We start from the raw sequence: 22,504 nt of genomic DNA, 5'->3' as shown, positions 1-22,504 counted from the left end.
GTGGATGGACCCTGCAAACAGGACATACGGTGTCTGTTCCCCGCAAGGTCAAGCTCCTGGTTTGCCCTAATCTGCGCATGCTGACCAGACTCCCACTGAATGACAAGGACCATTTTTCAGGGCAGCCAACTACCCCAGAAGGCATTTTCTTGCCACCTTCTCCACTTTAGTAGAGCTGCCATCATTCATAACATCTAATTCTAATTAACCTCGCTGGGCTTTGTCTGGTGCTCAGCACGACAGCCTGTACACGGTCAACATTTAGGAGGGTTTTTGTTTTGTTTGCAGAACCTGCTCTTTCTCCTGGCATCACATCCTCAAAGACGACTCTAAAAGGTTTCCTCACTCACCACGGAATCTAAGCAGTGTTGGGGGAGGGGTCTGAAAGCAGAGGGATTTTTGCAATGTAAACCAAAGTTAACTTCCCGTCTCCACCCTTCCAAATCCAGCCCATCCTCCCTGCTGGCTTAAATCCAGCCTCCTCATGAAACCCTCCAGGCTGGTTGCAGCCTTTCTCTTTCAGAATTCTGGTGGTGCCGGTCCATGCCTGTGCGGTCTTGTGTTTTATCTCGTCGTGCACCTGCCATTTTTCATATTCTTGGGTGGGAGGGTCATTGTCTAGAGATGCTTCTGTTCCTCCTTGCTTCCCCGGGTGTGTAGACCATCTGGGGGGCTCAAGTTCTGCTCTGCCCCTCTCAATCTCTATCCTCCCAACTTTTCCTTCATGCTTAGACCTCTGGGCTCTTTCTAACACAAAAACCCACTCTTAACACACTGCCGGAGTCCTTCAGTTGCTTCTGACAACAATGGAAGCCAACAATAATGATAGCAGTAACAGTATGGTGTCTTGATCACGTGCCAGGCACCATGCAACATTGTGCCCAGATTAACTGCTTGACTATTGAGAAACCTGATGAGGTAGGCTCTGTTATTAGCCCCACCGTACAAATGTGGAAACTGGGGCACAGAGAAGTTAAGCAAGATTCTCCAGGTCACACAGCACTCCAGCAGCAGAGCCAGGATTTGAATGCAGACAGTTTGGCTCCAGAGGCTCTGCTCTTTCTTATCCCCTAGAGCATGAACTCAAAACTACTTTGCACCGAATTCAAAATTCAATTCCCTTTGTGATTCCAGGTTCTGTCACTGTCCTCAGCCGTGTTGGGCTCTGACAGTGACAAGGCACGCGTGATCTCCAGTCATGCCCAGACCCTTTCACCGCCCTATGTCTTGGCACACCTGTCACTATCTAAAACTCCTTTGCCCCTCTCGTTGAAGGGGAAGGCTCTCTCTTCCAGCCTTGACCCCCATGCTGCAGCTTCCGGACTGCTGGGTAGGCATGCCTGTGCCCCAGCATGTCTCACATGCTTCACTGCCCCCCTCCCCACACCGAGCTCATCCCTGGTCAGGCCTTTGTGTCTGCTGTTCGCTGGCGCCGCTCCACACTCCCCCTCAGTCCTTGGACGCCTGCTTCCTTCACATCACGTGGGTCTTTACTCAGATGCCACCTGCTCTGAAGGGCCAGGGCAGGACAGCCGGTCAGAACTTGTTCTTCTGCCTGTCACTCTTTCCTATCTGACAGCTGTTTCAGCTCCTTCCTAGCCCTTCGTTTGCACTCCATGACATCGTTTGTGTTCCAGTTATCTGTTGCTACACAGCGAGCTACCCCAGCACCCAGGGGCTTGAAGCAAGAACCATTCCATGGCATTTGACCATTTGGTCGGGGGTGAGGGAGAGTCGGGGTCATATATTTGGGCAGGGCTCGACCGGCTGATTCTTCCACCTCATGTGGCATCAAGTGAGGTGACTGTGGTAGTCATTGGACAGCTGGGCTGGGCTGCAGGGTCCATGATGGCTTCGTCTCCTACCTGGTACCCTGACTGGAGTCACTGGAAGCTGGGGCTAGGCTGGGATCTTGCATGGGACTGTGATGGCTCCAGTACAGTGGCCTCAGTGCTCTTGGACTTTCTGCACAGTGGACTGCTTCCCCGGAAGCGAGGTTCCAGGAGGCCCAGGTGGAAATTGAAAAGCTTCTTATGACCTAGCCTCAGAAGTCCCAGAATGTTACTTCTGCACGTTCTGCTGGCCAAGCAACTTGCCGAGGCCAGGCCAGAATGAAGGGCAGGGAACATAGACCCCATCCCTCGGTGGGAGGAGGAACAAGGAATTGGTGGTTGTCTAGGAGTCCACTACATTTAAAGAGGGGGCGCTATCATTTGCCTCCCTCCTTTACGATGTGCACTCTATAAAAGCAGCATCTTCTTCTTCTTCATACTGTGTCCCCAGCACCCCAAAGAGCAGGTGCACGTGGCAGATGCCGGCAAATCCTTGCTGAATATCTGCATGAATGAAAGAATAAAGGGGTGAATAAAGGAATGAATGAAAAAAAAATGAATGAATGTTTACATCTCTGACTCTCTAATAGTTAAATCTTTCAAAAACAGAGCTGGATTTTCTTTTTTCATCTGTGTATCCATAGTTCTTAATACAGTCCTCTCCACTAACAGATGCTTGGCAAATATTTACCAAATGAATTGATGCATTTTAATTATTACAGTTAAAGGAGATAATGTGAGTTATTACCAGCAAATACATAGGTGTTGGATACAGGTAAGACTATGAGTGAATTAATAATGCCTTATACACATGAAAATAAGTTTGTATATTTCTTTAATAAGTAAAACGAAATGGAGCAGATCCCCGCATACCTTTCCCCTTCTCTCTGCGGAAGGCTCTATGAGAAGGTCTCTGTTGGGAAGGTGGCAGTCATGGCAGCCCCAGGACCCTCCAGTCCCTTTGTCTTTGGGAGAGGCAGGGGCCTTTGCTCCTGGCCTTCTAGCACCTTTGTCTTGGCACGGCTGCCAAGACTAATTCACTTGGAGGTTACTAAGATGGGGGCTGAGACGATGGTCTGAACAGCTAAGGGGGCTGAACTCTGTTTCCCTGCCTCTGTCCAGGAGGATCAAGTAGGATGACAGTTCTCAGTACATTCAGCCTGGTTTTGCCCTTGTGCAAGTGCAGGCCCACAGTAATTGCTGGAAGCCATGTGTTGATTCCACGGGGTGAGTGTGAGTCAGCACTTGATGTGCCAGAAAGGGAAGGATATCCTCCCCTGGGGCCCCACTTCGAGCGAGCATCTTCCATCCCAGCACACAGGCGTAGGGCTCGTCAGCCAGCGTCGGAGTCGGCAGTGGGAAGGCTCGGCTCCCAGAGGTCAAGCCTCAGTTTGTCTTCCTGCTTCCCCATATGGCCTTGGACAACTTACTTGGTCTCTTCCGGGCTTCAGTTTCCTCACCTGTGAAGTGCGGCTGATCCTTAAGTTTCCTTTCTGCATTTTTATTTCTCTGTCTAAATTTGTTGTTATAATTCTAATCGGCAGATCTCTGGAAAAAGTTTCTATGTTCAAGGCCGGCCATTACATGTTATATTACTCATTATGTTTCATGAGGAATACTGTGTTAAAGGTCACTACCGTAAAATCAGGCAGAATGTTTTAGTCCAATACCACTCTCCTAAGTGTATTTGGGTTTTTAAATTTTTTTCTAATTGTTTCTTGGGGTCCTCCCTGTTCTGTAGATTTTAAGATGCTTGGTTCTTGACAGGCCAAAATACTACTCCCTCCCCAAGCCCCAGAGAGCACTGATTACCATTCAGGTTAAACAAGTGCTCTGTAATGCCTCACAGCTTGGGGTACGGTTTATTATGGGACATTTAGTGGAAGCATCGAGGTATTTGGAAGATCATTGTCTCCTTCTTCCCCTACAGGCCTCACTGAACATGCAGTTCTCAGTGGTCATGAATTTTAGTCAAGTTCAAGTTCCCATGACAGTTTTAAAAAATTATTAAAAAACAAAACAAAACAAAACAAAAAACCTGAGTTTTATTTAAACCTCACAAGCTGGGACAAGAAGTTTCAAAGAAAAAGCCAAGCTCACTCCTGCTTCTGCATTGGTTAATTCTAGGGCAGCAAACTCACATTCCTGGTCACCAGAGCTGGCCTAGTTTAAGGAACAAATTAGAGAACAAGAGTTTCAGGAAACACTGGCTAACATAAGATAATTTTAGATATTAAAGTTTCGCCCTCACAGAAGCAGTTAATAATTTTAGAATCCGCCATGTGCCAGATATTGGGTTAAGTGGTTTCCTATCTATTATCTTATTACTGATCAAAAATAATGCTTCCAGAAAAATGGGGCTCTGTAAATATGAGTAACTTGCCTATGTTCACAGCTGGTCAGAGAAAGAGCTAGAAGCCAAACACAAATTATCTGCCTCCAAGACCAGTCCTTCCCAAGACTATACTTTCCCATTCTTTCAATGTGGCTGGTTCCTCTGATTCTTAACTTCTGGAAGATGTTTTCAATCAGAGCCCTGCTCTGTTTTCATTTACTTCCTTTAGATTTTTAATAGCTTTAATCGATTTTCAAATATTTTCTCTCCACTGGTGGCTTGTCTCTTCATGATCTTAACTGTCTTTCAAAGAGTTCTTAATTTTGATGAAGTCTAATTTTTTTTTCTTTCTTTTGGTGGCTAGTGTTTTTGGTGTCATATGTAGAAATCTTTGTGTAACTCGGGGTTACAAAGACTTTTTCCGGTATTTTCTTCTAGAAATATTATAGTTCATATTTAGGTGTCCGATTCACTTTGTGTTAATTTCTCTGTATCTCGTCAGGTGTGAAATGAAGTTTTTTGTTTTTGTTTTTGTTTTTGCATATGGATATCTAATTGTTCCAGCACCATTTGTTGAAGACACTCCCATCTCCACTTTATCTGCCTTTACACCATATTTGTTGGTGTACGGATGGGCACTCTACTGTCTTCTGATGAATCTCCTTATTCTCTCTATGCTAATGTCATACCTTCACAATCACTATCATTTTATGACAAGTCTAAAAGTCAGATCTTATAAGACCTTCAACTTTTTGCCCTTTTTTATGAAATTATCTTGTTGGCTATTTTAGATCCTTGATCATTTCTTTAGTTTTTATTTATTCAAGGACATAGTTATAAAACAGCATCTGGAAATCTGAAGATAACTTAAAATTTAAAGTTATGAAATAGGAGTCCGGAAACTTTCCATAATCTGGTTTCATCAGTAAGTGAGGCACTCACGGCATCCGATCCCATTTGGTTAATCAAAATTGTTGTGTATACCTTATGTGGATTGCCAATTTAAAAAAAAAAAGTAGAAATATAATAATTTATACTGGAATAGAACTGGACATGATTTCAATTTTCACTGATGTTTCAGAAAATACTCTGGGCCCTAGAGTATCTTGATCATTGTGAGCATCGGTTGTCACTGTTCTAGCAAAGTGGGGAATCACTGATTAAAGGGAGTCCATTTATTTGTACTGCTGCCCACCAGAGTATGTACTCTGCTTTTGATCTGGGTGCCTTTTTTCAAACAAGTGAGGTGTTATAATTGACAATGATAGGCATAGCATTCTGTCCCTTCCAATAAAGCATATTCCTGTTTACTTAAACTTGCTATCTGCTGTGCATAGTGAGGAATACTATTAATTAAGCCAATTGATCCCAGAGAATGTTAGCCATTACTACCACTGCATGACATTGAGCAAATTACTAGTCCTCTTTGCCTCAGTCTTTGTCTGTGAAATGAGGGGCTTGGACTAGTTAACCTTGAATGACTTATCCAAATCTAAAATTCTTAGTGACTCTTTAATTCACTTAAAAATCACAGCCCTTTCAAGACCAATTAAGCAAAAACTCTTAATGGCAAAAAGCACCGTGGTAAATCAGACTGGGAGCCTTTGAGTCAGGAAAGTAGTGGTCTTTTGATGCATCACAGATCGCCTAATACTACTGCATGACTCTGCTTTTGACTATGGCCAGCTCTGAGCCCTGAGGATGGCATTTGTGGCTCCTGGTGCTGTGATATTTTGTGGTTTATGAAATCCCCATATTCTGAAAAGTCCTGAGATTTCCAGGTCAAGGAAAAGTGAAAGGAGAATGTCTTTAATCTCACACAAGTCCAGAGGACCAGAGTCCTCTTAAGTTTGCAGGTTAGAGTTTAAAATACATCTCCAAAGTCAATGGTATAGTATTGAAACCAAGAGGACTTTACATGTCTCCATTGTCTTTCGTATGCCAAGGTACGGCAGCATTACTCTGATCTGTCTGATCACAGGTATACTAACAGAATGGGAAGGTTGGAGAGGGAAGCTTACTGGGGAATGCACAATACAGACATGAGTTAAAAATAATAGGAAGAATCTGTATTGTGGACTCACTGCATGCAAGGTCTATGGCAGGCACTTCTTAGACATTATATCCTTTAATCCACATAACAGCCTTGAAAAATAGACATTATTGTCTTCCTCTTGCAAATGAGGAAATGATGCACAGAGAGTTCATGTTATTTGCCCAGGGTCGCACAGTAGTAAGTGATGGAGCTGATCTTCAACTTACATCTTTCTCAATCTAAGCTCAACCTCTTAATGACTGTATCAGAGACTAGCTCTCAGAATCTAGCCAGCTCATTTAGTGCGTAATTGCATTTGTAGTGTGATAGAAACTAAGAACATAAGTAGTCCTTTTGGGTAGACTTGATGGAAGAAAGAACTCAGAAGGTGTCCTGAAGAAACTGCTTTGAGTTACTTTTTGAGATGAAGGACATGAATTGGCCTCAAGAGAAAAGCGAGTTCATGCTGAGGGGACAGACTATTTGAGGCCATGAAGATACAAATGAATAAATTATTTGTTCAGGAAGCAATGTACAGACTTACTCATTGCAGGACAATACCAGAAATAAAGCTTGATGTCATAGGGGTGAAAAATCTAAGAGATTTCACTTTGTTATGCTGGGCACTGGAGATCCACTCCCAGTTCTTAAGCAAGGGAAGGAACATAATTAAAATTGTATTTTATTTTGCAATTTATTCTATAACTTTTGTAGAATACATAATGGGCTTTTAATGCATCAAGGGAGGTCAAGAGAAAATTTCTTAGCAAAATATATTTGATACCCAACAAATTATTTTCGGGAGTACATTGTAGCTCATCCCACTGAAGTCCTATAGCTTCCAATGGTGCAATGACAGTGTATTCAGGCCCTTAAGTTAAGAGGGCTGGAAACATGTTTTACACAGTTTTCAGGTATAAAGGTGACTAGCCCACTGCAGTTAAGCTCCATACTCCCATCATCACTGGTATTGAGCAGTATGCGTAAATGGAACACACAAAGGTTATATATTAAATCCAGGGTTGGGCTGCTAGAAAGCCCTCAACGATATGTATTAAGTCAAGTTGAAGTCCTCTTTCAGTTAGCATCCACTGTTCCTGAGTGAGGGACGATGTATTTGGTGAACTGTAGCCGGGTGCCTTCCCTATAAATCCACAAATGCTAACTTAATATCTCTTCACATTTTCTGAAGCATTTTCTTCCTTTCTCTCTCTCTCTCTCCCTCTCCCTTTCACTCTCTTTCTCTCTCTCCAGTTCCAGAGACCTAATGACTTCTCACCCCCTTTTCGCTTTGGGACTGTGCCCAATGGCAGCACAGAGAGGAATATTCGCAATAACTACGCAGAAATGCATGCCTACATGGGAAAGTTCAACCAGAGGGGTGTAGATGATGCATTGCTCTCCCTGAAAACAGGGTAAGAACTGCTTCCAAGCTCAGAGTCTTTGATGTCTTTCTCACATTTATTAAATGTACACTGAATCAGGTATATTGTGCTTGGGTGCCAAAGTTAAACCAAAGAAGACTGCATTTGTTTTCCGTGGATTTCCAAGTTGAATTTGACAATATAATTCAGGCCAGTACACAAAGATTCCTATGCTATCAGATACCTCTATGTATTTTTGTTTTACAAATTATATTCTACTTCCATTAATGTAACCATGAAACAGGAATGAAATGGCCATAAAAGTAGAAGGGATGAGTCAAGGCTAAGGTTCAGGTATTACACATGAAATGCACAGCTGTTGACCAGAAGGTGAAAATGAATGAATCTGGGGTCTTGTGGATAAGGGAGAAGTGAAAGAAGAAAAGGGTGAAGGTTTTTAGACAACAAGCAGTGAGAATGTGTTGACTGATCTCCAGTTACAGTTTTTGTTGGTGTTCTTTGATCCAGCTTTATACTCTAGAAAGTATTTATTAAAAGGAGCTCACAAACTGCAGATATGTGGGCTTGCATAATCCCAGCCACACTGGTCCCTTTATCCATTTGGTCTCTCGAAGCCACAGCTGTGGAATAAGACAGATAATTGAGCATCATAGATATTGGGACTTAGGGGTAAAGGGGTCTTATAACTGCTTTCCTGTGTTGTATGATGACTAGCCACACTTAGACCTCCCAGTGGCTCCAGTTCTGGAAAAGCCACCCAGATGCCTGTTTACTTAAATACTGTTAGACTCTGTCTTATCACCATAAAATCACAGGAGGTATCGGGTGACGGGATTTGAGCTTGGGCATGGGACCACCGTGGTAGGTCATCTGGCCCCTGGTATAGCCACAGTTGACAAGCATATTGGAGTTTGGGGGGTTTTTTGGTGTGCCACTTTTCTATCGGGTACTTATGGGCTTTTTGGAAAATGTTTCATATCTTATCATACCATAAAGGGCTTATTTTTCCTCAAGGAGGGATAAAGCTAACTTACCTTGTAAATGTGAAAGGGAGGACGCATGCTTTTCTTTCTTGCAGACCTCTCTATATTACCTACCTATATGGCTGTATCTGAATTTCTTTCTCTACTTTTGATGTGTTTAAATGTTGGTTTGAAATATTGGTCCAGGCCTTCTTGCCATTACCCCTAGTTGTACTCCCTTCCCTGCATATTCCTTCCTTGGAAAGTACACTATATAAAATGAGATTCCTAGATGTTTCGGAACTTGAGAGGTCTGGATGCGTCTATACGTTGGGTTCTCCTGTAGTTGCACACATTTGCTCTTAATAAGCCTGTGCTGCTACCACCCAGAATGCTCCTTTCTTTCCTTGTGCTGCAAAACAGAATATTGAAACCTTTCTGACCACAAAAATAGCATTGCACAGCTATTGAAACACATACACCTACACTTATCCCCACTCTGGACTGTAATGAACTGAGAAATGAAAAATGTTATATAAATCTAACCCATGCTATTTGTTGTTATCATCGTGATGGTTACTTTTCATTATTTCGGTTATTATTTTTATTGATTCCTTTTTACTCCTTCTCCTTTCAGACACAGCTTATGAGTTGGCTTCAGGCCCAACTTACATTCTCATCGTTCCCAGTGGGAGGGAAAGAACTCCTCCTTTCAACCTGAAATCACATAAAGAACAGCCTGGGATTTAGGCTTTAGATTCTGGCTGAGTTCCAGCTCGAGCCTCACTTTGAATGGGTTCTCCCCATCGCTTGCTGGAACCCTACTGCTTCATATTAATGGCCCCATAGGTAGTTTTGTACTAAAATTCCTCCACCGGGTGGTTTGTTTGCTTCTGTTTTGCACAGGAAACTGGATGCCTTCATCTACGATGCAGCAGTGCTGAACTACATGGCCGGCAGAGATGAAGGCTGCAAACTGGTGACCATTGGCAGTGGAAAGGTCTTTGCTTCCACTGGTTACGGCATTGCCATCCAAAAAGATTCTGGCTGGAAGCGCCAGGTGGACCTTGCTATTCTGCAGCTGTTCGGAGATGGTGAGTCAAAGATGGCGGCTCTTCTGATAGCCAGTCCAGAACACCGACCCTTCTTTCTTCTCCACACCTGTAACCCCAGCCTTTCCAGAAAAGTAACTTGGGGGATAGGTATGAGTATGCTAAGACTGCCTAACAAAGTACCACAGCTGAGTGACTTCAGTGATAGAAATTTGGCTCACCGCTCCAGAGGCAGAAGTCTAAGCGTCAGCGTTGGTTCCTTCTGAGGTCCTCAAGGGAGAATCTGTTCCATGCCTCTGCCCCAGCTCGGGGTGGTTTGTTGGCAACTGTGAGCATACCTGCACTCGCAGACACATCACCCATCTCTGTCTTCATGTCTGCATAGCATTTTCCCTACGTGCCTGCTGCCTGTCTCTACCTGTGTGTGCCTGATTGATGCCATTTTTAAGGATGCCAGTTATGTTGGATTAGGGGCCCACCCTACTCCAGGATGACCTCCTCTTAACTAATTCTGTCTGTAATTACCTCATTTCCAAATAAAGTCACATTTCAAGGGATTGGTGATGAGGACTTCCAACAGAGGACTGTGGCATGAGGAGGGGAGGTGTTGGACAGGGACACAATTCAACCTACAACTGGGTGAAATTTAGGAGAAAGGATTAGAGTAGTTGGTCAGGGAGGTATGTGTCAGGATCACAGGGTATGATTAAACTTGAGGGATAAAGTAAGAGAAGCTAGTATAGCTACATGTGGCCAGAGCAGTGGATAGGCCTTCAAAAAGGTCTCTGCTTTTTCTGGGTCCAGAGAAATGGTACAGAAATATACTTGTGGCCTTCTATCCATCTATCCATCCATCCCTCTCTCCCATCTTGCTCTTTCAGCTAGAAGAGGCAGGAATTGGGGACAGGGTCCTCTGAGGCCGACACTCATAAGGTACTCCCCAGTGTCATCCTGGGAAGAGACCAAGCAGCCAGCTTGCTTTGGAAAAAAAAATCTCATCTCCACTTTCCTTTTTTTTTTTTACTTTTATTTTTTTTTAATTACTTTTCAGTGTACTAGAAAAGTACATTGTTTATGCACCACACCCAGTGCTCCATGCAATATGTGCCCTCCACAATACCCATGACCAGGCTGGCCCAACTTCCCACCCCCCGCCCCTTCAGAACCCTCAGATTGTTTTTCAGAGTCCACAGTGTCTCATGGCTCATCTCCCCTTCCAATTTCCCCCACCTCCCTTCTCCTCTCCATCTCCCCATGTCCTCCATGTTATTTGTTTTGCTCCACAAATAAGTGAAGCCATATGATAAATGACTCTCTCTGCTTGACTTATTTCACTCAGCATAATCTCTTCCAGTCCCATCCATGTTGCTACAAAAGTTGGGTATTCATCCTTTCTGATGGAGGCATAATACTCCATAGTGTATATGGATCACATCTTCCTTATCTATTTGTCCGTTGAAGGGCATCTTGGTTCTTTCCACAGTTTGGCGACTGTGGCCATTGCTGCTATGAACATTGGGATACAGATGGCCCTTCTTTTCACTACATCTGTATCTTTGGGGCAAATACCCAATAGTGCAATTGCAGGGTCATAGGGTAGCTCTATTTTTAATTTCTTAAGGAATCGCCACACTGTTTTCCAAAGTGGCTGCACCAACTTGCATTCCCACCAACAGTGTAAGAGGGTTCCCCTTTCTCCACATCCTCTCCCTCTCCAACACACATTGTTTCTTGTCTTATTAATTTTGGCCATTCTGACTGGTGTAAGGTGGTACTTTCATTATACTTGTGTCTTCTGCGACCCTCTTCACTTTGTTGCCTAGAGTACATACTCTTTCTGTTAGCCTCCCAGGAGCAAATCCAGTTATGCAGGAACAGCCTGACTCCACTTCGCCGCACAGGCCATCAGCCGGGCGGTTCTCTAAATTATATCTGTAGAACCTTCGCTGTTAGGGATGAGATGAGAGGCAGAAGAACACAGCTGGATTTTAAGATCCAGGTGAAGTTGGTTGTTCCACTAGTTAGGAAAATCATAGTTTGATCAAAGCAATGAATGAAAAGTGATTTGGTTAACACTGAAAAGATAAGGAGGTGCTAGCTGGAGTGCTAACAGGCTATGTTGGTACGAGGGCTTCTGGAGTTCTCATGTAGCTCTCACTCAAAGGCAATTAACAGAGCCTCTGTCAGTAAGGAAGGGCGGCAGTAGAGAGGACTGGGAGAAGTTAACAAAGCTCCAGTCAGTTTACGCAAAGTTCAAATTTTTAGCCAAACTGGAATTATTAAAACAGGCAGTTTAGTTCATGAGATTTTCAGAATTTTGTTTGCCTAGAATCGGATGCATTCTAGGGCATGTGAATTCCTTCATTTTCCTTTTGTCTAAGGTTTCTGTCTTGCTAATTCCTTGTATCCAGTGAAGTAGATAAAGGTTATTGTCCCTGGCATGAATCGAATTAATCAAAGCTTCTCTAAAAGGTGTTACAAGGAGGCAGGTCTGAATTCGGTGGTCTCGTTTGATTCAAGCTTCCTCCCCTTCAGTCTTAACATTTCTCTTTCCCTCTGCAACAAGAGATCAGTAAGTGTGAGGGTCCATGGGGAGACAGTCAGTCTCCCTGTTTATCTCTTTCTGTCCCTCCTGCCCCAGCCCCATCTGGCTTGCATATTTTCAAGAACAATGTTCTGAATCTCGTGTTTAATTGATGTTATTTCTTACTATCTTAAAAATAAAATACAAATGCTTACTTAGTCTGATACTCAAGCCCTCAGCAATCTTGCCTCAACCTTTTTTGTTCAGCTTCCTTTGCCTCCTTTCACTCTGGCTGAGCTGTTCTGCATGTCTTTCCCAAACAAACCTTGTGTGTTTTCCCATTGATCGTGCCATTTCTGCCACCTGGAATGCCTTTTCATGCAAGTTAAATTAAAATTCACCCATTCGTTCTGTCCTACCTTCCTCGTGAAAACCCACTGGCCACCCTATCCACAAAATTAGTCTCCTGAATTTGAACCCCTGTTACCTGCATATTGCTAGTCATATTAATTATTTCTATACAAGTGGCCACTGGTTAGATAATGGAGAGCAGGGGTAATGCCTCATATCTTTGTGTCACTGCAGTACCCACACTGAGCTGTCACTGAATACTTTTTGAGTACATGGGTGAGTTAATACATATAGTGATATTAATAAAATTACTGAGAACTTTATTAATTTTCTTTCTCCATGTCTCCTTCTCTGTCATGTTCTTCTCTTTCTTCCCTAATACCCCTTCTTGTCCCCTTTCTCTGCTCTTCTGTCTTCTCTCTCGTTTTCCTTTCTGCCATGTGTCCAGGGGAGATGGAGGAGCTGGAAGCTCTCTGGCTCACTGGCATTTGCCACAACGAAAAGAATGAGGTCATGAGCAGCCAGCTGGACATTGACAACATGGCAGGCGTCTTCTACATGTTGGGGGCAGCCATGGCTCTCAGTCTCATCACCTTCATCTGCGAACACCTATTCTATTGGCAGTTCCGGCACTGCTTTATGGGTGTCTGTTCTGGCAAGCCTGGCATGGTCTTCTCCATTAGCAGAGTAAGTGGTTTGATGGAGGTGCTGGGAGCTTGGGAAGGACGGCTTAGTCTGGCACTGCGCGAAGCAGGGAGACCCAGGAGGGCACTGACTCCAACCTTGTGCAGCTAAAGCCAGAAACTACATCATGTACGTTTCCCCAAGGGGTCGGGTGATAAAATTTCAGGTGGCTCAAAAACAAAACAAAACAAAAAAACAGGTGATATTATTTTTCCTTCAAGGAGCAGCTTTGTGTGTGGGGTTTGGGCATTTGGTTCCCAGTAAGAACTGACAGATCAATCAAAATGAAAAATTTGGCCTTCTACCAAATGCCTTCTATCACCACTAGTTAATTCTGTATGGGATGTATTAATCATTTAATCTTTTTTTTTTTTAAATCACATCTCTATTCAAATAGTGAAATGTAATATATCTCTCTTATTCTGACATACAAAGATATATTATTGGTAGTTCCACTGTTCATGCTGTTTTAACCATGTGTGAGTTGTGGGGGGTTAAAGAGCTTTACAGAACCTTCAGAAGTAAGTACTGATCTATGAGAAATTTACATTCCAGAAACTTCCTTAATTGGAACACGAGTGTAACTCTTAAGGTGTTCTTTACTTCGGTCTTTTCTAAGTTTCAAGTCCAAAGTGAGGATCCGGAATTCAGTTTTAAATATGAACAGAGGATCACAGGGGGACGGTGGGGGGAAGCAGGCCTCTTTTAATTTCATCAGTAAGGTTATGGGATTCATTCATGAGACGTGACCTCAGATATCCTTTTAGAATAGAGGTCTAGATTTCAAATATAACTAACTTCGGCTCTAATGGAGTTATGTAAGAGAATGGATTTCTCATTAAGTTGTTCTATCTTTTCATCATTTCCTATAGTATTTTAGTGATAGAGAACAGTTTCCTCTCTGGCTGTGAGCTGATTCAAGCCATTCAGTAAGTAAGCAGGAAGAAGGAACGTGTGGTCCCTGAGCCACATTGCTCCACGGTGCAGTCCTTTCTAAGGTCCCGGATAGGGTGCTGGCAGAAGCAGTGGGAGTTGGTGGCCTGTAATAGAAATCCCATTCATAGGCCTACAGCACAATTAAGGCCTTTGTAGAGGAAAAACTCTCAGCACTTTCCCTTAGCTGTAATCAAAAAGGGTTCGAAAGCAAGGAGAGTAACTTTACCTTGAAGGTCTTGGGTCTCGCTACTGCCCTCTGGGACGGCAAGGCTCACCTCACCTAAATCTCTCTTCTTTCCCACTTAGCTGCAGTTCTCCATTCTGATCTTCTCTGCTCTCCTTCCCATCTACCAGGGCAACTTCCCTTCCAGATCACTCCCCTTTGTTTCAAAGACCCAATTCAAATGACCTCCCCATCACATATTTCCTTGCCAGAGAGAAAAGTTCCAAGTGTGTCCGCTTATCAAGGCAGAGAGCAAGACATTAGCAGCCTAGCTTGACTTGGGACTTGACCCCAACCCATTACCTCTCCTGGACGGTGTTCCTCAAGGCCTCGTACACAGAGCTGCACCAGGGAGTTCTCAATCAATACTAATTTGTCACAATATTAATTATGTATGATAAGATTAAGGGAGTGAGAAAGTATTAGAAGGAAACCAGGAGCTAAGGAGAACAAGGGAATTATTTATTCCTACTCAGTACTTGATATCTGTCCCAGTTCTGCCCTCCCACGGTGTAGGGCACAGCAGGAGAAAATTCCTTCTTTGACCCCAGGGCTCTCTGACTCTCTGTGAATTTGGTTCATGCTTGGCTCAAGAAGAGAACCCCTCAGCCATTCTTTGGTGACCAAAATCCTAAGAGGCACTCAAAATGTGTCAGAGCTAGAAAAGAGTGGCTCTTGTGAGCTCTGAGCTCCCCTGTGCTGTACAGGCAGCCGGGGTGGCCGGCCAGGACAGAACAGTCCTGATGCCCATGGCACATGGCTGTCGATTTCCAGGCAGCCGATGGTAATTTTTGCCGTCTGTTGCTATCACGACCTCATTTTTAAGGGGCGGAAACTTGGGCCTAGGAAGGAAAATCAATGCAAGTCAATGGTGGAGTTGCAGTGTAGAATGTCATGTCTTGTGATTCCAGTCTATTTGCTCAAGTCACCTGGAGTGGCCGTGTCCCCTCTTGGAGAGCCAGGCCACGAAGCTCAGCTCATGATAGGAAACTCGCCCAACTCAGATGACAACTCGGGCGAGCTTCTAGCCCTGTCAGCCTATGAGTATACTAAGACTTCCTGCTCTCCCTGACTTTTCTTCTCCAGCGAGACAGACGGTAGTGGGGCGGGGGGGACGAGCATTGTCCGTGGAGACCTGACCCATGTCCTCCTCTTCCCGCTCCAGGGTATCTACAGCTGCATCCATGGAGTGGCGATCGAGGAGCGCCAGTCCGTGATGAACTCCCCCACCGCGACCATGAACAACACACACTCCAACATCCTGCGCCTGCTCCGCACGGCCAAGAACATGGCCAACCTGTCCGGCGTGAACGGCTCCCCCCAGAGCGCCCTGGACTTCATCCGACGCGAGTCATCCGTCTACGACATCTCCGAGCACCGCCGCAGCTTCACGCACTCCGACTGCAAGTCCTACAACAACCCGCCGTGCGAGGAGAACCTCTTCAGCGACTACATCAGCGAGGTGGAGAGAACTTTCGGTAACCTGCAGCTGAAGGACAGCAACGTGTACCAAGACCACTATCACCACCACCACCGGCCCCACAGCATCGGCAGCGCCAGCTCCATCGACGGGCTCTACGACTGTGACAACCCGCCCTTCACCACGCAGCCGCGGTCCATCAGCAAGAAGCCCCTGGACATTGGCCTCCCCTCCTCCAAACACAGCCAGCTGAGCGACCTGTACGGCAAATTCTCGTTCAAGAGCGACCGCTACAGCGGCCACGATGACCTGATCCGCTCAGACGTGTCCGACATCTCCACCCACACGGTCACCTACGGAAACATCGAGGGCAACGCCGCCAAGAGGCGTAAGCAGCAATACAAGGACAGCCTGAAGAAGCGGCCGGCCTCGGCCAAGTCCCGCCGGGAGTTCGACGAGATCGAGCTGGCCTACCGCCGCCGGCCCCCCCGCTCCCCTGACCACAAGCGCTACTTCAGGGACAAGGAAGGGCTCCGGGACTTCTACCTGGACCAGTTCCGCACCAAGGAGAACTCCCCGCACTGGGAGCACGTGGACCTGACGGATATCTACAAGGAGCAGAGCGACGACTTCAAGCGTGACTCGGTCAGCGGAGGCGGGCCCTGCACCAACAGGTCTCACCTCAAGCACGGGGCGGGCGACAAACACGGCGTGGTCGGCGGGGTCCCGGCTCCCTGGGAGAAGAACCTGACCAACGTGGACTGGGAGGACCGCTCCGGGGGCAACTTCTGCCGCAGCTGCCCCTCCAAGCTGCACAACTACCCCACGACCGTGAGCGGGCAGAACTCGGGCCGGCAGGCGTGCATCCGGTGCGAGGCTTGCAAGAAAGCCGGGAATCTGTACGACATCAGCGAGGACAACTCCCTGCAGGAGCTGGACCAGCCGGCCGCCCCCGTGGCGGTGCCGTCCAACGCCCCCAGCGCCAAGTACCCCCAGAGCCCGACCAACTCCAAGGCCCAGAAGAAGACCCGGAACAAGCTGCGCCGGCAGCACTCGTACGACACGTTCGTGGACCTGCAGAAGGAAGAAGCCGCCTTGGCCCCGCGCAGCGTGAGCCTGAAAGACAAGGGCCGCTTCCTGGACGGCAGTCCCTACGCCCACATGTTTGAGATGCCAGCCGGCGAGAGCACCTTTGCCAACAACAAGTCCTCAGTGCCCGCTGCCGGACACCACCACCACAACAACCCCGGCGGTGGCTACATGCTCAGCAAGTCGCTCTACCCCGACCGGGTCACGCAGAACCCTTTCATCCCCACTTTCGGGGACGACCAGTGCTTGCTCCACGGCAGCAAATCCTACTTCTTCAGGCAGCCCACGGGGGCGGGGGCGCCGAAAGCCAGGCCAGACTTCCGCGCCCTTGTCACCAACAAGCCGGTGGTCTCGGCCCTTCACGGGGCTGTGCCAGGCCGTTTCCAGAAAGACATCTGTATAGGGAACCAGTCCAACCCCTGTGTGCCTAACAACAAAAACCCCAGGGCTTTCAACGGCTCCAGCAATGGGCATGTTTATGAGAAACTTTCTAGTATTGAGTCTGATGTCTGAGTGAGGGAAGAGAGAGGGTTGAAGGTGGGTACGGGAGGGTGGGGCTGTGGGCGTGTGGTGCGCATGTCACGGCGGGTGACGGGGGTAAACTTGGTTCCCATTTGCTCCTTTCTTGTTTTCCTTTATTTACGGAATCCTGGAGTTCTGATTCCTTCTGAGGGCAACCCGGGTGACCAGCACCGTCTCTCCTCCCTTTCCGGCTCTCTCCTCCTTCCCCACCTGTCAGTCGCTCCTGGTCGTGGGAAAGAGTGCGGTGGGCTCGCTCAGCACAGCACCGGGAAGGCAGAGTGGAGAGAAGAAGGGGCTGCGCGCAGGCTTCCTCCCAGCACGGAAGGACTGTTTGCCACCCGCGCGGAGCGAAGCGGGAGGAGCAAAAGGAGGCCGCGTGAGCACAGGATAGCTCTTCCCAAACGGATCTTTAGGTGTAGGTGAGAAAGCAAAAGCGTCCCGATGGGACCATTTAGCCTACTGCCTGTGAAGGCAAAGAGGCTTTTGCTAAATTCTTGCCACTTCGGTGACATCTCTTTGGGGCCTGCGTGCCATGCAGAGGGCAGGAGGCCATGTGTGTTTATATATAAGCCAAAAAAAAAAAAAAAAAGTTCGTTTCAATTCCTTGAGACCCATTGGTGGTTAACTGGGATAGAAAGGTCATGGGTGGATGATGGAGAGAACATCAGAGTCGTGCTCTGTGGTGCATTGGAGGCAAGAGAGGACAGACTGCATGTGCACCAGTGTCCCTGTACACTTGTATGTGCCTGTCATCTACACAGCCACGCAGTCAGGGGCCTGTACCTGTAGACAAGGTGACCTTGACTCATGACGCTGTTTCTTCCAGTGTCCCCAAACAGTTGCTCGGTTTGGCTTATATACAAACAGAGATGGTCGTGTGTTACCCGAGTGTTGGCTGTCTCTCCCCTTCACCCTTCCTGAACAAGGAGGATGGAAGTTCTTGACCGAGAAGATGATGCGGTCCAGACAAAAAGGGGATGAACCATCCTACAAGAGCAAGGTGCAAGAGTAACTGCTCTGTGGTTCAACCTGCTTTGACCGAGAATCTTCCAGGAAGGCGACAGGGAAATAGAAGCAGCCCTGATTCTTTGGCCCACGCTCGAGAGCAAAAGATCCTCTAAAGCTTTCCTGAGCTTTTTACACCTTCAGCTGGCCCAGGTTTGGGGAGGAGCTAGCTCAGGCTGGAAGAACAGGGGAGCTGTGTGTGGTAGGGTAAGTGAGAGAGGGGGATGTTTTCAATGCTTTGATCCCTTCTTACTTAACCTGGAGCGAGGAGAGCTTGTGCCACAGAACTGGTCACAACTGATAGGGAACAGACAGACGGCTGAGGCGGATGAGCTTGCTCCGTGAGTACAGCTCAGGAGACGTGGAGGGAAGGGGAGAGATTTGGAAGTGGAGAGGGTGCGGGGGAAGGGACTCCCTCACTACCCCCAGTGGGTCTGGCTCCCTGAGAATGTGACCTTGAACCCCATGTGGACACTCTCAGTAGAAGCCCTTCCACCTTCCTGCTGCACCTTCTTTCCCTCCCAGGTGTACCATTTCGAGAATAAAAATATATATATAAATATGTGTATTTATATATATATATATATATCTCTATAGAGAAAACTCCAGGGATGAGGGTACTGGCAGATGCAATGCCCCCTTCACTAAGTCGGACACTTGCGAAGGGAAATGAATATCTGTCACTGCCGGTCCTGAAACTTGGGGAGGGGGTGTTCTGCGGGTCAGCTCCACTGTCCTGCCTTCCTCCCCTTACCCAGGGTGGCAGCCCAAGAGCCCCGGGTCTGTTTGGAAGCTTGACTGCAGGATCTCCATGTTGCACACAGGACACATAAACCAGAAAGGTGCTCAACCTCCTCTGGAAGGAAGCTGCCATGTCTCTTCAAGTCACCCCCTCCAGGGCTGCTCTTTGCCTTCCTGTTTGCCCTGACTCACTACCCTTCCTCATTCCCCGCCCTTGATTGCTGTCCCCTGCCCTCCTCCTTGATTTTTACCTCAGTATCTTTCATTTTCAAGCCAACTGAAGGCCTTGTAAAGCTATGTTTCCTTTCTAAAATGAACCTGGGGGCAAGGGGCTGAACCTCTCACAGATTTGGAGAGAGGAGCGTGGAGTGCTTTACCTTAGATTCAAGGAAAAGACTTTGAGAGAGAGGACAGAGGGTGTGAGGCGTCTCCAGGAGGAAGAAGGAGAAGGGCCATATAAACATTGCTTCGCCCTGACTCTGTCCGGGTCAGGGGCTCCTCCCCTCACTCTTCCTCTTACCTCACCCCTTTCAAATAAAAAACCAAACCAACTAAACCTAGCGAACAGCAATCTAGAACAAAGGGGGCTCTGTCGGTCTCCACTGGTGACAGAAATCAAGATGGTGTTTATTTCATATGTAAATATTTTGTTTTCTAATTAATTTTGTATAGATAAAGTGTTCTCTTGTGAGTATTCAGGGTGGTGGGCTGGAGGGAGTGGGGTGGGATGGGAATGAAGAGGGGGGAAAAGTGTTTTGCTATGGGTTTTCATTTTCCATTGGGGGAATTGTTTTGTATGGCTTTTGCTTCAGGGTGTCTGGGGACAAGTGTATGTGAATGGAGGCCACTGTGGTGAAAAAGCCAGGGAAAAATAATTTGTTGTCCATGCCTCCCTGCCTCACCAATCTTCTTGGTCCATGAGAAGTGTTCATGCCCGTCCGCCTGGGCTTGGCACTGGGTCCGGTTTGGCTCTAAGCGAAACCCAGGTCCTGCTCCTATCTTCTAGGTAAACCCCAGCTTACCACATTCCATGCAAAGCCAAGCTGGGGGCACCATATTTTCCACGTCAGCACAGGGAAAATGGATAGGAAAGATTCCCAAAAGGGCTTAAATCAGAATTGAGGTCAAATTAACCCTCAGCCTTGATGTGGCTGAGAGGTTTCAGGAAGCTCAGTCCTGAGAAATCTCCCAAATACCCCCTTGTGATGTCAAACAACCATCTCAAACCCGCTCTTTCTTCCTAGTCCCTGAGTACTGGCCCCCTCCCGACTCCCTCCCTCACTCCTTAGGGATCAGCACTGCAAGCACACCCAGAAAATTCCCACTAAGTCTACTCTTGAAAGCATGTGATATCTGATTACAGGGAGGTCGCCCTGGATATATGTCTTACACATGTGCATGCCTTTCTAGAAAGATGACCAGATCTGCTCAAAACTCAGTGGCCAAGGTTGGTTGGAAAGGTTGCAGAAGTTGGTTTTAGAGGTAGAAGGGTGGGTACGTGAGGGACCGTGCCAGTAGTGACTTTATTTTGCCCTGTCCTCACTTCTGCGCTCAGGAAGGTGCTATTTGCCTCGAGCCAGGGACCCATCCCTGACCTTGCATTGACCAGACGAGCAGAGTTTCTTTCACTGGATCATTTGTTTTGTGAAGGGTGGCAGCCTCCCTCAATCGACCATGGGGTGAAATGCCCAGATCCGTTTACACAAGATGATACATCCTATTTTGTCCTATCCTCCCATCGTCAAAAGCTGTCAGCTGGATAATTTCATTTTTCTCAACCTTTTCCTTGGCCCCCTTGGTCATTTCTCTTCAGCTGGATTTTTGAATTGGGACCAAATAAGGTACTTGTGGCCTGCTCAAGAAAACTTATAGAAAGGACGGCCAAGTCTTGTCAAGTTGTAGATGTTACTTCATTCCTAAATAACAAGCCAGTAAAATGCATGAGGATGAATTCAGCAGTAAGCCTCTTCTACTCCACAGATTGGTCTGCACAAAGACCCGATCGATCCAAAACTCTGAGATTCCACAGACACCCTCGAGAGCACCAGTTCCAATTTTCTTTAGAATCCATGCTTTCTATCTTTGGTGTCCTCTCTCATTCCCTTCCACCGGGAAGTGGGTTGGTGGGTGTGATCCTGTATCCTTACAGTGGCAATGCTTAAATCTCAGCATTTCCACCAACCTCAGATGATGTTCCCCTTGAATTTGCCCAAGTCAAGAATGTGCACACCCTTCAGAGTGATGCATGTGCAGTGGATCTCGTGATTTCAAAGTATGTCGCTGTGTATCTTCAGCCAGAACGTGGGAAACATTCTTGATGTCAATTCCCCCGTACTGGCCGCAGCCATGTTGTGACTGGGGGGTGAAAAATCCCAAATGATTTCATTAAGTGTTGGTGGTGTCAGTAGTGCCAAAACGCATGTGTGATGTGATAAAATAGGAGTCTTCTATACAATTAAGTGACTCCCATCTGCCCAGTCTTCTGTGGCCATGGGGAGTTGCCCAAGGTGGAATTCTCCACACGGGAGGTGAAGAAACTACTACCAAAACTGCAGCGTGCTGGTCACCTGCACATCTCACTTAAGAACTAGGGTTTCTTTGTTTTTGCTTTTTGTTTGGCTTTTAGTTAGTCGGAGATTTAGGGATAGAATAACCAGATTGTTTGGGCAATAGCCTTTGGAAAAATGCTATTCCAGAACTCACTTTATTCTTTTAATCCCCATCTTTGTACGAAAGCCCTGTCGTTGCTTGTGTCTGTCTGGTGTGTTAGGAAGTGTTCACACGTGTGCGTATGTGATGCAGCTGCAGTGCTATCGATGAATGCATTGGGAATTTCCAGATCTTGTGGCCATAACTCCTATGCTTTCTGAGCCCAAAGCCATATAAGAAATGTGTGCTCAGTAGACTGCCAGGCACTTTGGTAGGACATTTACATTCTTCACCTGAGTGTCATAGACTCTTCTTTCTGTCTAAGGAACTGATCATGGATGATGAGCAGCTAAAGGTGGACAGTTACACTGGAATGGGTCTGGCCTTACAAATGGTGTATGATCCATGGTGTGACTTTAGAGGTCCTAAGAGGACCTTTTCCTTTTCATTTCCTGCCTCACTTCAACTACTGGCTTCCTACATGCATTTTTTCCTCTAGCACTGAGCTGCTCATCTGTCATCTAGATGAAAATAATCCCAGGAAAGGTGACATATTAAGCCATATTAGGGATTTATACATTTAAACACCTAGTTTACATTAAGATTCTTATTTCTTTTCCTGGGAAGAATAATACAGGAGAAGATAGTCATGATACAGAAGAGGGAGAGAGCAAAGAACACTGAGTGTAACAGAGAAGGGAGTGAAAAATGCAGGCCCCAGAGTATAAAGACATTTAGACCATCTCACCCTCTACATGC

General features: G+C 46.5%; 1 protein-coding gene across 1 annotated transcript in view; it reads left to right on the top strand.

Moving 5' to 3' along the window:
* Nucleotides 1-17,382, top strand: part of GRIN2B (glutamate ionotropic receptor NMDA type subunit 2B) — a 407,054-nt gene extending 389,672 nt beyond the window's left edge. The window contains exons 11-14 of the mRNA XM_044227133.1: nucleotides 7,457-7,617; nucleotides 9,456-9,643; nucleotides 12,925-13,163; nucleotides 15,485-17,382. Coding sequence (XP_044083068.1) covers nucleotides 7,457-7,617; nucleotides 9,456-9,643; nucleotides 12,925-13,163; nucleotides 15,485-17,341 — 2,445 coding nt within the window. The 3' untranslated portion in view covers nucleotides 17,342-17,382. The remainder of the gene's footprint in view (nucleotides 1-7,456; nucleotides 7,618-9,455; nucleotides 9,644-12,924; nucleotides 13,164-15,484) is intronic.
* The last annotated feature ends 5,122 nt before the right edge of the window (nucleotides 17,383-22,504 follow it).

This window comes from Neovison vison, chromosome 12 (assembly GCF_020171115.1).
Source record: "Neovison vison isolate M4711 chromosome 12, ASM_NN_V1, whole genome shotgun sequence".
Taxonomy (NCBI): domain Eukaryota; kingdom Metazoa; phylum Chordata; class Mammalia; order Carnivora; family Mustelidae; genus Neogale; species Neogale vison.
Note: the sequence above shows the minus strand (reverse complement) of the source record. Positions and strands in the feature narration are given on the sequence as shown.